At 31.3% G+C, this 16,461-nt stretch overlaps 1 protein-coding gene across 4 annotated transcripts in view; it reads right to left on the bottom strand.

Annotated features, from left to right (window-relative positions):
- LOC108550722 (methyltransferase-like protein 9) overlaps positions 1–16,461 on the bottom strand; it is a 93,302-nt gene that overhangs the window by 36,409 nt on the left and 40,432 nt on the right. For all 4 annotated transcript variants that reach the window (XM_017904548.1, XM_017904547.1, XM_017904551.1 and 1 more), the window contains exon 3: positions 15,782–15,993. In XM_017904548.1, coding sequence (XP_017760037.1) covers positions 15,782–15,993 — 212 coding nt within the window. The remainder of the gene's footprint in view (positions 1–15,781; positions 15,994–16,461) is intronic.

Below are 16,461 nucleotides of genomic sequence, written 5' to 3'. Positions count from 1 at the left end.
CCAACTTTTGTATCTGGGTATACTTTATCACGCTTGTAGTTGCGATTTAGAATGCGATGTGTACGCGTTATACTGTGTGGTGTTGTGCTCGTGTTTTGATGCATTCTATATGTGGTTTGACTGAGTTCTGTTTGAGTTGCGTTTTGTTCTCTTCGAGTTCTAAGTGACTTCTGACGTTTTCTGTGAGTTCCAAGTGAGTTCTGATATTTTATCTTCGAGTTCTAAGTGACTTCTGATATGTTCTAACTGAGTTCTGTATGATTTCTGATGTTTTCTTTTCGAGCACTAAGTCACTTCTGATATTTTCTCTTCGAGTTCTAAGTGATTCCTGATGTGTTCTGACTGAGTTCTGTATGATTCCTGATGTATACTCTTCGAGTTCTAAGTGACTTCTGACGTTTTCTGTGAGTTCCAAGTGAGTTCTGATATTTTATCTTCGAGTTCTAAGTGACTTCTGATATGTTCTAACTGAGTTCTGTATGATTTCTGATGTGTTCTTTTAGAATACTAAGTCACTTCTGATATTTTCTCTTCGAGTTCTAAGTGATTCCTGATGTGTTCTGACTGAGTTCTGTATGATTCCTGATGTATACTCTTCGAGTTCTAAGTGATATCTGATGTGTTGTCTGCGAGTTCTAAGTGACTATCCATGTTTTCTCCTCGAGTTCTAAGTGACTTTCGATATGTTCTAACTCAGTTCTGTATGATTTCTGATGTGTTCTTATTGAGTACTAAGGGTACTTAAGTAATTGGTCGATTACCTATGTGATTATTAGCAATATGTACAGTGTGGTGTTATTAATGTAGTATCGCAAGTTTTCCACTACATGTACACGCATCTTTAGGAAAGTCACCGAGGACTCGAAGGCCAGGCAGTCGGAAAAACCCTGGGCGATGCGTCAGGCCCTTAGCACGACCATATTTGGACATGTTGGGGGAGGCATTGGAAAACGCGTGTAGAATGTGTGCATGATGGGAAGAAGAACATAAAAGGACAAGGATGTTCTAAGTCAGGAGAGAGTGGTCGAGAAGAGTAAAGTTGTCAATAGCGTTGTTGTCGAGTTGAGAGTTGTCGATTAGAAAGTTGCTAAGTCAATGGGGAGTTGCCGATTAGAGAATTGCTAAGTCAGTGGAGAGTTGTCGAGTTGAGAGTTGTCGAAGTTAGTTGCCAGAGTTGTTGTTGCTACTAATAATTGTGAGTTGCTAATAATTAGAGAGTTGTAATAGAAGAGTTGTAATAGAGGAGTTGTAATAGATGAGTTGTTAGTTGTCAGAGTCGTTGTTGTTGCTAATAACTGTGAGTTGTTAGCAATTAGAGAGTTGTAATAGAAGAGCTTTTAGTTGCCAGAATTGTTGTTTTTGCTAATAATTGCGAGTTGATAACAATTAAAAAATCTGTAATAGAAGAGTTGTTAGTTGCCAAAGTTGTTGTTGTTGCTAATAATTGTGAATTGCTAACAGTTAGGGAGTTGTAATAGAAGAGTTGTTAATTGCCCAAGTTGTTGTTGTTGCTAATAATTGTGAATTGCTAACAATTAGAGAGTTGTAATAGAAGAGTTGTTAGTTGTCAGAGTTGTTGCTGTTGCTAATAATTGTGAGTTGCTAATAATTAGAGAGTTGTTAGTTGTCAAAGTTGTTGTTGTTGCTAATAATTGTGAGTTGCTAACAATTAGAGAGTTGCAACAGAAGACTTGTTAGTTGCCAGAGTTGCTGTTGTCGCTAATTGTGAGTTGTAATACGAGAGTTGCAGCAGAAGTGTAGGTTGAGCGTTGTGATAAGTTGTAATAATTCGTACCCTTATCGTCACTCATATACTCTATCACTGTTAACTTATTAATAAATAAATATATATATACCACCCACAAATCCGTCTCTACATTAATATCATTGCAAATGACATATTAATAACATTAATAATATAGAATTAATATACCATAGGATACTAATAATACAGAATTAATTATTAATAATATTACATTTATACGATCGCAAGAACCTACCATAATCCATCAAACGTTGTTTCGAAAAACGAAAAATGGAAAATATACTTATACGAAAATATTCAGTGAGAGAATATTATGGCGGAGAAATAATTCAATTCACTCTACGTAACAATAATTGACAGGGAAAAATTGCGAAGAAAATAACACGTGACACGGCCCATTTTGAAAATAACAACCACGAACGCGAGATTATAAAAGTTAAGATTATCTGATATCGTCGAATTACTATTTTGGGCGTATAAACGAAGGTTATCTTGATACTCCACAGGCACAGGGCCAACCGATAAGGCGATGCAATTTGGAACGCGGAATATTATACAAGCTTAGTTACCTCGTTGTTTCATGTAGCAGATAATATCCCTCTTATATCTGACTTGGAATCGCGAACTTTTGTTTTTCTCCGTGAATCGCTTGAGATCTTAATTTAGTCGTGATCTACGGTTAGCCGATACCTTGGTAGCTTTAATATGAATATGGATTGAAAATTTGTTGAATTATCGATGAAATTAATTATTAATTTAATAAATATTATTATTTTTGTGTTTTTGAATGGGAACATTTTTTTATGAATCATTTGAGATCTTAATTTAGTTAAGATTTATGGACAGCTGTGAGCTTGAGAGTTTTAATATGCATGTGATTGGGAAATTTGTTGCATTATTTTATTAAATTAATTATTAATTTAACAAATATTACCATTTTTGTGTTTTTGAATGGGAACATTTTTTTATGAATAATTTGAGATTTGAATTTAGTTAGGATTTATGGGTAGCTGAGAATTTGGTGGCTTTAATATGTATGTGATTGAGGAATTTCTTGCATTATTTTATTAAATTAATTATTAATTTAATAAATATTATTTTTGTGCTTTGGAATGGGAAACATGTTTTCATGAATCGTTTGAGATCTTACTTTAATTAGGATCTATAGTTAATGGGGATCTTGGTAACATTAATATCCATGTGATTGGGAAGTTTGTGGTATTATTTTATTAAATTAATTATTAATTTAATAAATATTATTTTTGTGCTTTGGAATGAGAAATATGTTTTCATGAATCGTTTGAGATCTTAATTTAGTTGTAATTAATTGTGATTAGGATTATTTTATTAAACCATTTTCATGAGTCAATATTATTTTATTATATTATTTTTTATTATTTAATTAAATTGATAATTAATTTAATAAATGGAATTAAATAGCAATTATTATTTTTATGATTTGGAATACTATTAAATAAATATTGTCGTCACTATATAATTTTCAATTATTTTATTTACATAATTAATGTTTATTATTGTTATATCATGCGACAAAATTTGTAGTTTATTACGTTTTACTTAATCATTTCTTATATTATTTATTACTATAGTATTCATTATTCAAATTAATTGCACATTTTATTAGTTAAGGAAATAAAAAATTATAATTCCTACGTGAAATATTAACAAATCTACGTTATTTATTAATTTTTAAAATTTAATACAGTATTATTTATGCTCAAATTAGTTAAGAAATCTTAAAACAGCATGGTTTCTTTATTACCACCTTAAACAAACTTAATTTAAGCACTCGCGGTAATATATGCAAAAATACTTCTTGAAAATAATAATACACTTTACAATTATAATTTACAACAGGGAACTGATATCAATAGTTGCTGCAATAACAATCAGTATTCGGTTCCCAATTAACAATCCCCATTACTGTTCCGTGATCCGTTTTATATTTCATAGCAGTAGAAAATACGTTCGCCTTTCAGGAATAAATTTGTCAACGTAATAAACGAATCTGCTAGCCGGTATACAGTTACCTACAATTTACTATCCTTTGTAAGACGATGAGAACGAACTATCGCATTTTTCATTTTCCATTTCTGTCTTTTCGCATAATTTTACGATTTCTTCGCAGAATTCCTCGAATTTCTTCTTAACCCGCCTCGACAAATCGATATTCATACGATAATTAACGAAGAGAACATTTTTATAACACTAATCAAAAATTTTCAAGCATTCATTCCAGAAAAGAAAATTTGTAATTTTTCACGAAAATATTCAAACCTTTTAATGTAAAATTTAAAACTTTGCAGTACAAATCACAGGTTTCAACTTTTAACTTTTAATTTTCTATTTTCCAATTTTCATTCTTTTTTAAATTTCCAAATTTTTATATTCTCATATTCAAATTTCTTAAATATTAAATTTCCGGCTTATGATAAGGATGATAAAGAATACAAATTTTTCCTAATGTTACATAAAAATATAAACAAAATAAAAAAGAAAGAGAATACACAAAAAGTAGATCATCACTCATCCACGTAAATCAGAGCACCCCCAAAACCTAATTTCACTATACTAACTAAAAACCTTCAAAACAGAGTATACACCCCTATTTTTAAAACACAATTATCATTATCTCACCATCCTACATCACCAAAACTAAGTCTAAATATAGAACCAAAGTGTTATAGTAAAAACTAAATAGTAAAATAACTGTACCTCCACATTCATCCATATCTTACAAAATCCTAAAGCATCCTAAAATCTCTCAAAATACAGTATTCCCGCGCTAATTATTAATTAATCTGTAATTAACCTTAAATCCTGAAAATATCTCAGCAGAGAGAGGATCAGCGTCATGTACAACGCTAGTAATATGTACAGACCTCAAATGCTTGGTCTCCATCTTAGTTACACTTATTCTTCCTTATTTTTGCCTATGATGCAGTAAATACGGTCACAGAAGACAGTTAGCAACACATTCATCCATCTCTTACAAAATCCCAAAGCATCCTAGAACGTCACAAAATACAGTATTCCTACACAAATATTTGTCTAAGTATCCGCACCAAATGCTGGAAATATCTCAGCAGAGCGAGGATAGCGCCATCTACAACTCCAGTAATACGAACAGACCTCAAACGCTTGGTCTCCATTTTAGTTACACTCGTTCTTCTTCATCCACACCTCATTTACACTCATTCCTTCTTATCTTCGCTTATAATGCAGTCAATACGGTCATAGACAACAGTATTGCAGTACAGACAACAGTACATGCAGTATTTCCGCGCTAATATTCCTCTAATTATTCTCGTCAATTCCTGGAAATATCTCGGCAAAGCGAGGATCAGCGCCATCTACAACGCCAGTAATACGAACAGATCTCAAATGCTTGATCTTCGTCTGATTTAAACTCAATGGGTCTCATCTTCACCTATAATACGGTGAAGATGAGATTTGCCTATAATACAGTACGATCACTTCAAAAACAAATTTCAGTAATTAACAATAAATGTCCAAATCTTCCCACACAAACCTAGAATCCAATCTGAACCTGTCAACCCCCATATTCATTCATCTCTTACAAAATCCCAAAGCATCCTAAAACCTCTCAAAATACAATATTCCTTGCTAATATTTCTCTAATTATCCTCGCGAATTTCTGGAAATATCTCGGCAGAGCGAGGATCAGCGCCACCTACAACTCCAGTAATACGAACAGATCTCTGCGCTTGGTCTCCATCTTAGTTACACTCATTCTTCCTTATCTTCACCTCATTTGCACTGATTTTTCCTTATCTTCGACTATAATGCAGTCAACATGGTGACAGAAAAGAATTGGCAACTCTACCTTCACATTCATTCTCCTTTTACAAAATCCCAAAGCATCCTAAAACCTCTCAAAATACAATATTCCCCCGCTAATATTTCTCTAATTATTCTCACAAATTCCTGGAAATACCTCAGTAGAGTGAGGATCAGCGCCACCTACAATTCCTGTTGTACTAAAACTAAATGCTAAAATAAACTCTACATCCTAACCTTGTAGGGACGATCCCTACCCCTGTGTTTTGCCTTTTGTTAGCGCCTGTCTTTTGTCTCCCGTTTTCTGTCTGGATACACTGCACACAATCATCGTACAACTCGCAAAACGTGTAATAAAGTGTAAATACACCAGAAACTGCGCTTTATTATACCACCGAAGTGCTCAATGTCTCGTAAATGACGTGACACGTTGAGAAGATAAAACGTGTAATAAAGTGTAAATACACCAGAAACTGCGCTTTATTACATCACCGAAGTGCTCAATGTCTCGTAAATGACGTGACACGTTGAGAAGGGGGTAGCAGCATTATCATACCCCTACCCAAACCCGCGTGGACCTCATCCTTCTTACATCACGCGGTACAACATTCGACTTACTGGCAAATCCCCATAATTGAACATCATAAGTCCAAATTGGTCTAATAATTGTTTTATAGAATAGAATTTTATCGTCCAGTGATAATTCAGATCGTTTCCCGATAAGCCGTGACAATTCCTCGATTTTTAATTCTATTTGCCTCCTTTTGGTTACAACACGTTGCTTCCAGTTAAGTTTGCTGTCAAGATGTAAACCTAGGTACTTTATTATCGACTGGACTGCGATTGTTATATTGTTAACACTTAGCCCACCGATCGGGGAGATCTCCCCATTTTAAAGTAAGTCGGTGCCCGACCGATCGGGCTCCCATTTTGACCTTAGCAACGCGTTTCTCGTTTTCGGTTAGTCCTTACACTGCCTCCATTTGGAGTTGTTCGCAGTTACTGACGAACTGCTCCTATAAAGCACAACTTATAATAAAATTCACCAATTTTTAAGACCCCTTATTCGGTATTTTCGAAAAATGCCCGATGGACAGCGCAGTTTGGGTTCCTCTAGCGCGGTGGAAACCGTATAGTTCGATCTGGGGCGTAAGTCGGCTGTGTTAATAAACATCTACACAGTTTTTCCACCGTTTCCACTGACTACTATTCCTTTGCGTTGTAGCCTCCTAACACAAAGCTACCCACGATACCACGTCATCCTCACCTCTCCCATCAACCCCTGCACGCCGCCATTTGCAATCAACATCCACCTCGTGCACCTCCGCAACGCACTATTGTGTTCCATTTACGAGCAATAAAATCAGCTATTTCCATAGGAAATGCATATTTTAGCCAGAATTTATCCCGCGGTGTGGCAAGTGCACACTCTGAGCAGCAGCTGGCAGGTAATGCGTTAATTGCTCAATCCTACCTAACGCAGGCCGGTCCTAAAAAGAGCCGCGCATCATTCTAATTCATGAAGCGACCGCCGAGGCTGTCCCGCCTAGTAGCACGCGGATAACCGAGCTGGATTTTAATAAACGGTTCCCCGGTGAATCCCACATGCACAGGCAGCAGTGGCTGCGGAGGTGTTTCGCCTGGTAGCTGGCAGGACGACGCGCTCGGGGAGAGGTTAATCACCCGCGTTGGATTTTAATAAACGGTTCGGGGGGCAAACAAAGCTGGTCATCAATAACCTTTCCCCTCTACCCGCGGCCAGGTACCCCATGACGTCTGTCTCTGTCCCTGGCGAGGCCGGGCCGGAAGCCCCGTCTCGCTCAGGCTCTGTCCGATGGTCGAGAGGAGACCCACCTCACGAGCCGACCCAGCAACGGGGCACAGCCGAGTGGAGCCTTTGCCACCAGCTTGTCGAGCCTCATCGGACAGCCAGATAGGCGGAGATCGTATCTGCGTGGTTATTAATTAACCGGCGAGAAGGGAAAGCCTCCTTTCATCACCTCGCAAACGATCTGCCGTCGCTCGGCCAAGGCCGAGGCCTTGCCCTAGCGGAGAGGACGCAAGAGGTTACGTAGAGAAATGACCGTGTGGATTCTCCTAACACTGCTACGGGATTTCGGAGATACGCTTCCGGTTACGAGAGAATGATTTGTTTGCTTGGGTTCGCTGGTGACGGTGATCTTGAGCGGTTGGGATTGGAGATCTTGTAGATTTCAAGGCTTCGAGATTTGGAAAAACGTAGTGGGGTTCTGAGTGGTAGTTGCGATCTTTTAGAGGAAGTTTGATGACGTTTTATGAGTATTGTTAGGAGATTAATTGGGATAGAATAAGTATTGCGGTGAGGTGGAATTCTGGGACGTGTCTTGGAGATCTGAGAATTTTAAGGTTAGGAATATCGTGTGATTAGGAATATCGACATCTTTGAATTATAGTTGTATTTTTCTGGATGGAAGTTTATGACATTTTAGGAGCACTGCAGGGAGATTGATTGGGCTAGAAAGACAGTAGGGGTAAGATGATACTGTGGGACGTGTCTTGGAGAGCTGAAATTTTTAAGGTTAGGAGTGGCAGTAATTAGGAATATTGATATCTCTGAATCATAGTTTTTGAATGTTCTTTTGAATTAAGTTTTATGAAATTTTATGAGTATTGCAGGGAGATTGATTAGGCTAGAATAACAGTAGGTAATTTATTAGGTTAGCATAAGAGATTAATTACGTTAGCATAAGACTGTTGGACGTATCTTGAAAATCTGAGAATTTTAAGGTTAGGAATATCGTGTGATTAGGAATATCGACATCTTTGAATTATAGTTGTATTTTTCTGGATGGAAGTTTATGACATTTTAGGAGCACTGCAGGGAGATTGATTGGGCTAGAAAGACAGTAGGGGTAAGATGATACTGTGGGACGTGTCTTGGAGAGCTGAAATTTTTAAGGTTAGGAGTGGCAGTAATTAGGAATATTGATATCTCTGAATCATAGTTTTTGAATGTTCTTTTGAATTAAGTTTTATGAAATTTTATGAGCATTGCAGGAAGATTAATTCGGATAGAATTAATATTGGGTTAAGGTGGAACTGTGGGACGTGTCTTGCAGATTTGAAGTTTTTAAGGTTAGGAGTGTCAGTGATTAGGAATATTAAAATCTTTGAATTCTAGTTGTAATCTTTTGGATGCACTTTTATGAAATTTTATGAGTATTGCAGGGAGATTGATTAGGCTAGAATAACAGTAGGTAATTTATTAGGTTAGCATAAGAGATTAATTACGTTAACATAAGACTGTTGGACGTATCTTGGAAATCTGAGAATTTTAAGGTTAGGAATATCGTGTGATTAGGAATACTGACATCTTTGAATCATAATTGCGTTCTTTTAGATGGAATTTCATGTAATTTTACGAGTATTGTAAGGAGATTAATTAGATTAGAATAAATCTGTGTGACGTGTCTTAGAGATCTGAGAATGTTAAGGTTAGGAGTATCATGTGATTAGGAATATTGATAGCTTTGAATCATAGTTGCGTATTTTTGGACGACGTTTGATAATATTTCATGAGTATTTTAGAAAGATTTATTGGACTAGAATTCTACTGAAATTAGGATAAAACGTTATATTCATATATCATGAATGTGTTTCGAATTAAAGTCCTGAGATTCTTAAGATTTTCAATTGAGATGTTTGAATGCTAATCATAACAGATCAGATCACAACAACGAAATATCGAAACATGTCTTGAATGTGATTAAAAGCCTTTGTATTTGGAATTGGCATTTGATTTAACTATTTAACACCGGATTACCGATAATAAAATAGACCCATGCTGCATAGAAATTTGATTGCGTTTTAAATGAAACAAAATTGGTATATTTTTACTAATAAAGTTGTACCATGCATTACGGTGCATCAAAAAGATGGGACACTTTTAATCCCATCGTGCCCCAAAGAGTTAAGACTTCAAGGTTGGAGTTATCGTGTACCTAGCAATATTAAAGATTTTGAATGATAATTGTATTCTTCTGTTCGAAGTAGACTAAAGTTTTACAAGCATTGCAGGGAGATTGGGCTAGAATGACACTCGGTTTAGGATGAAACGTTGGGACATGTCTTGGAGGTGATTGGAATCGAAGACCCGAGGTTTCTAGGGTTAGAGGTATCGTGTAACTAGCAATACCGAGGACTTTGGATGATAGTTGTGTTCCCGGTGTGAAGTATCCTGAAGTTTTATGAGCACTGCAGGGAGACTGATTGGGCTAGAATGATACACGGATCAGGATGAAACGTTGAGACATGTGTTGGAGATAATTGGAAGATTTCGTGTTTGGAATCGGAGATCTAAGATCTCTAAGATTAGAGGTATCGTGTAACTAGCAATATATCGAGGACTTTGAACGATAGTTGTGTTCTTCTGGATAAAGTATGCTGAAGTTTTATCAGCATTGCAGGGAGATTGATTATGATAGAATGATATACCCATCAAAGAAAAGTGTTGAGAAATCTGTTATAGACATTCCTGATACTTGGATATCTTAATTTTTGGTGACTCTAAGTTACGTTTCATCTGAAATATGTTATTCTGCAATAGGATTAAGTCTAACCTATAAATCAAAATAAAATCTAGGAAATAATAGTCTATTCCTCATATTTAGCAAATATTTACAAATATATATAGTAAATAGCATATATTTAGCACAAATACATTTTGAAAATCAGGATGAATGCGTTCAAAATTCAACAAAGATCTTTATAAATAGACTATATCTATACTAAGTATAGATATTTTCACGTTGACACGAGTCAAACTGTTTGCAAATAATAATCGAATGACGAATGTTGGAAAATTTTGAAACTGGACCCATGTTTTAGAAAATTTAGGTTAGGTCCATCATGCGTACTCCTAGTAGGTCCTTGGCTCAAAGAATCTTCCCATCCAAATAAGGGAAGTAAATTTTATTTTAAATGAAAATTAGAAAGAATTTATGACAAATACTTATAATTTGGTTCTTATCATACTGATCTACTAATTTATATTATTATCTATAGATCTACCAAATTCATTAAAATGACTAATTTCAGATATTTTGCTTCTATAGTAAGTAAAAATATATGAGTGCCTGGTAGGATTAATATTGAAAATTAAATGAGACAAACGTAATTATGTATATCTATATACTTTTGTAATTAACATTACTTATATATACTATATTTAGGGACACATTGTAGGTTCAATGTGTTATTATTATTTCTATATCTAGTTAATATCTGTTAATATCTGTTAATAATATTATTTTACCAATATAATATTACAGAAAAATATTGGAAACACGTCATATATTTAGAAAAATATCGGATGCTTGATGAAGACTGTGCTGATCTATTACTTTGGATTTTTACCTATAGATCTAGCAAATTCATTACAATGATTAATTCCAGGTATTCTTCTTCTGCGTTTTACTAATTTATATTATTATCTATAGATCTACCAAATTCATTAAAATGACTAATTTCAGATATTTTGCTTCTATAGTAAGTAAAAATATATTGGTGCCTCTAGTAGGATTAATATTAAAAATGAAATGAGACAAACGTAATTATGTATATCTATATACTTGTGTACACTTATTTTATAGAATTACGATTATTTATGTGCACTATATTTAGGCACACATTGTAGGTTCAATATATTATTATTATTTCTATATCTATTATTATTAATATTATTTAATGCTTGATGGAGACTGTGCTGATCTACTACTTTGGATTTTTACCTATAGATCTAGCAAATTCATTAAAATCACTAATTTTAGATATTTTGCTTTTGCGATTAGCAAAAATATATTGGCATCACTGGTAGGATTAATATTGAAAATTAAATGTAAAATTAAATCTATATACTTGTGTACACTTGTTTTATATAATTGCAATTATTTATGCATACTATATTTGTTATATCATATTATACTATATATTTATATAGTATACTATATTTAGGCACACATTGTAGGTTCGATATATTATTATTATTTCTATATCTATTGTTATTATTATTATTTTATTGATACAATATTACAGAACTGTATTGGAAAAATGAGTTATATTTAGAAAAATATCGAATGCACGATGAAGACTGTGCTGGTCTACTATTTTGGATTTTTACTTATAGATCTAGCAAAAATATATTGGCGCTACTGGTGGGATTAATATTGAAAATTAAATGAAATACAAACGTAATTATGTATATCTATATACTTGTGTACACTTGTTTTATGTAATTGCAATTATTTATACGTATTATATTTATTATACTATATTATACTATATAATATAGTACAAAATATTTATACTATATTTAGGTACGCATTGTAGGTTCGATATATTATTATTATTTCTATATCTATTATTATTAATATTATTTAATGCTTGATGGAGACTGTGCTGATCTACTACTTTGGATTTTTACCTATAGATCTAGCAAATTCATTAAAATCACTAATTTTAGATATTTTGCTTTTGCGATTAGCAAAAATATATTGGCATCACTGGTAGGATTAATATTGAAAATTAAATGTAAAATTAAATCTATATACTTGTGTACACTTGTTTTATATAATTGCAATTATTTATGCATACTATATTTGTTATATCATATTATACTATATATTTATATAGTATACTATATTTAGGCACACATTGTAGGTTCGATATATTATTATTATTTCTATATCTATTGTTATTATTATTATTTTATTGATACAATATTACAGAACTGTATTGGAAAAATGAGTTATATTTAGAAAAATATCGAATGCACGATGAAGACTGTGCTGGTCTACTATTTTGGATTTTTACTTATAGATCTAGCAAAAATATATTGGCGCTACTGGTGGGATTAATATTGAAAATTAAATGAAATACAAACGTAATTATGTATATCTATATACTTGTGTACACTTGTTTTATGTAATTGCAATTATTTATACGTATTATATTTATTATACTATATTATACTATATAATATAGTACAAAATATTTATACTATATTTAGGTACGCATTGTAGGTTCGATATATTATTATTATTTCTATATCTATTATTATTAATATTATTTAATGCTTGATGGAGACTGTGCTGATCTACTACTTTGGATTTTTACCTATAGATCTAGCAAATTCATTAAAATCACTAATTTTAGATATTTTGCTTTTGCGATTAGCAAAAATATATTGGCATCACTGGTAGGATTAATATTGAAAATTAAATGTAAAATTAAATCTATATACTTGTGTACACTTGTTTTATATAATTGCAATTATTTATGCATACTATATTTGTTATATCATATTATACTATATATTTATATAGTATACTATATTTAGGCACACATTGTAGGTTCGATATATTATTATTATTTCTATATCTATTGTTATTATTATTATTTTATTGATACAATATTACAGAACTGTATTGGAAAAATGAGTTATATTTAGAAAAATATCGAATGCACGATGAAGACTGTGCTGGTCTACTATTTTGGATTTTTACTTATAGATCTAGCAAAAATATATTGGCGCTACTGGTGGGATTAATATTGAAAATTAAATGAAATACAAACGTAATTATGTATATCTATATACTTGTGTACACTTGTTTTATGTAATTGCAATTATTTATACGTATTATATTTATTATACTATATTATACTATATAATATAGTACAAAATATTTATACTATATTTAGGTACGCATTGTAGGTTCGATATATTATTATTATTTCTATATCTATTATTATTAATATTATTTAATGCTTGATGGAGACTGTGCTGATCTACTACTTTGGATTTTTACCTATAGATCTAGCAAATTCATTAAAATCACTAATTTTAGATATTTTGCTTTTGCGATTAGCAAAAATATATTGGCATCACTGGTAGGATTAATATTGAAAATTAAATGTAAAATTAAATCTATATACTTGTGTACACTTGTTTTATATAATTGCAATTATTTATGCATACTATATTTGTTATATCATATTATACTATATATTTATATAGTATACTATATTTAGGCACACATTGTAGGTTCGATATATTATTATTATTTCTATATCTATTGTTATTATTATTATTTTATTGTATAGTTTATATAAATATAAATATAATTTATATAAATATATTTTATTTTATTTTCAGTTTATATATTAAATTCAAAATTACAATAATGTTTGAGAGCTATATTTAATATATTCAGTAAACAAAATTCTTTAAAATAAGTAGCAGTCGAGGAACATTCCTGTGAAGTACATGTCAAACAGAATACTTAAAATAGTAGGGAATTGTTGACAACAAAATTGAAAAATAATTCGGAGTGCAAAGGGTTAATAAATATGTAACGTAATAGTAGATATGCAATAAGAATTTGTTATGAAATTAAATTAAATATTATTAAACTTAAAACAGTATACAGTGCAAGTTTCATAAATTATTTTAGATTAAACATGTTTTATCAATATTGTTATTAGTTGGTATTATAATATATGCAGTTTTGTATATCGATTAAATTTTTATCTTGAAAAATACATCATTCTTGGTAAGAATTACCTGTGATATCTTATCTCGAAACGAGAACATGATAAATCAAACTGGAAAATCCAAAAAAAGTACAAAGATAATATTCGAGACAATGTATTCGTGAAATATTTATGAATAATTAGGTGCAAAATGACGTATAAATTAATTCGTTATAATTAATCTTTTTCTTTCTAATTTTTATATGTCCCATTCTTCTATTTATTTTATTTTTATATTTTTAAATTATTATATACCCTATATTAATTTAAAATAAATCTCTTTTATAATTTATAAATTAATAATTCATAGCCTGCAAACAAAGAAAATTAACGAAAGTAGGTTAGATATTTATTAATAAATACTAGAACTACCAATTTTTACCTAAATATAATTTAAAATAAATAATAATAAATAAAGTGGTAAGATGAAAATGAATAAATAAATAAGGTGTCTCAAATTTTCTGTACGAACTTTGTCAATGAGTTTTATAATGAGAAATAAGTAAAAAATGCCGTGTAATAAAAAATTCATATTTTCTTAATGTCTTATTCAAAATTCATAATTAGTACAGTTATTTTGTTAAAATTAACAAATTCGTGTGTTCGTGATATTTTAAACTTATTTCTAGCCACAAGACACTCTGATAAGGTTTTCATAGAGTAACCTGGATTACCTTGTATAGTTATGTTTCTATCTTAATAGTAGTTAATATCAAATTTAGAAAAGTAACTTCGTATTCCTATAAAGATGACAAAAGTAATTCAAAATCGGTCATTCTGGTAGCTCTGTTGTGATAATTTATCAGTATTATCATATAAACAAATAATACTGGGCAATAAAGGAAAACAATCATGCAAATACTATTGTTTAAAAATTGATACTAGAATCAGCAAATTAATCAAAATGATTATTTCCAAAATCTTGTAGCTGTTTTTAATAAAAATTAACAATAAAACTCGATTCTTATTCAGATATTTTATAAACATGATAAACACTTCCAATAATTAAAAAAAAAATTGTCTCAAGCAAAGTTTATCAGTTTATTACAATCTGCTATAAATTATAACAAAAATCTTGCAGTTGTTTTTAATAAAAATTAACAATAAAATTCTATTTTTATTCAAATGTAGTATAAACATGATTACATTCCCAATAATTAAAAAAAAAAAAAATTGTTTTAAGCAAAAATTTACCAATTTTTTTACAATCTGCTACAAATTAAAAAAAAAAAATCTTGCAGCTAGTTTTAATAACAATTAACAATAAGACCCGATTCTTATTAAAATACGGTATAAGCATGATTACACTTCAAATAATTAAAAAAAAAAAATTGTCTCCAACAAAAATTTACCAGTTTTTTACAATCTGCTAGAAATTGCAAAAAAAAAAAGAAAAGAATTTGATAAAAATAAACAATAATTACATTCCCAATAATTAAAAAAAAAATGGTCTCAAGCAAAAATTTCTAAGCTTCTTAGAATCTGCTACAAAGACTGTATTACATATTCTGTCATGGAATCATACTAATTTCTATCATGACACTTCGATTGTTATCATCTGTGATAGGACATTACATTACAGGTCGGTGCTAGTGTTAGAATGCTTGGCAGTTTATAACCACTCACCCATTTATGGAAGTGCGACTGATGAACCAGGATAAAGCAGATTTTGCCAAGGAATGCCATGCTTGCAATGGTAAAGAGTCCGACCTCTCGACGGATTTCATTAGGAAGATTTCGGCAGTTTTGTCTGGTTGATCGCGGTGGGAGCCAGCTCCAAGGGGAATCCATAAACGGAGCAAATCCTCCCGGATTTTCGCTCTGTCTATTCTGTACCACTGTAACGAGTACAAGAAGCGCGTGAAATATTTTTCTCGCGGTATAAATGTCAATTGTCGAACGCCTTTTCTTTTATTACTCTAACAATGTATATCTATACAGTGTAATATATGTATATATACATATACGATCAAGTTTCTTTCAGTATAACTTAATATTTCTAAATTACATATTTTTGCGGGTAATTATCTTCTTGATTTTTATTATGTATATTTATATATTTGTATACGCGTAATTTTTATTACATATATTAGTATATTTGTATATCTGTATATGTATAATTTTTATTATGTACATTTGCATATTTCTATATCTCTATATGCATAATTTTTACTATTTATATTTCTATATTTTTGTATTTATAATTTTTTATATTTATGTATAATTTTTTATATTTTCGTACGTATAATTTTTATTATATATATGTATATATTTGTATATTTTTGTACTTATATATGTATAATTTT

The sequence above is a fragment of the Eufriesea mexicana genome, unplaced genomic scaffold (assembly GCF_001483705.2).
Source record: "Eufriesea mexicana isolate 0111107269 unplaced genomic scaffold, ASM148370v2 scaffold2913, whole genome shotgun sequence".
Lineage (NCBI taxonomy): Eukaryota > Metazoa > Arthropoda > Insecta > Hymenoptera > Apidae > Eufriesea > Eufriesea mexicana.
The sequence above is the reverse complement of the archived record's forward strand: the minus strand, read 5'-3'. Positions and strand labels throughout refer to the sequence as shown.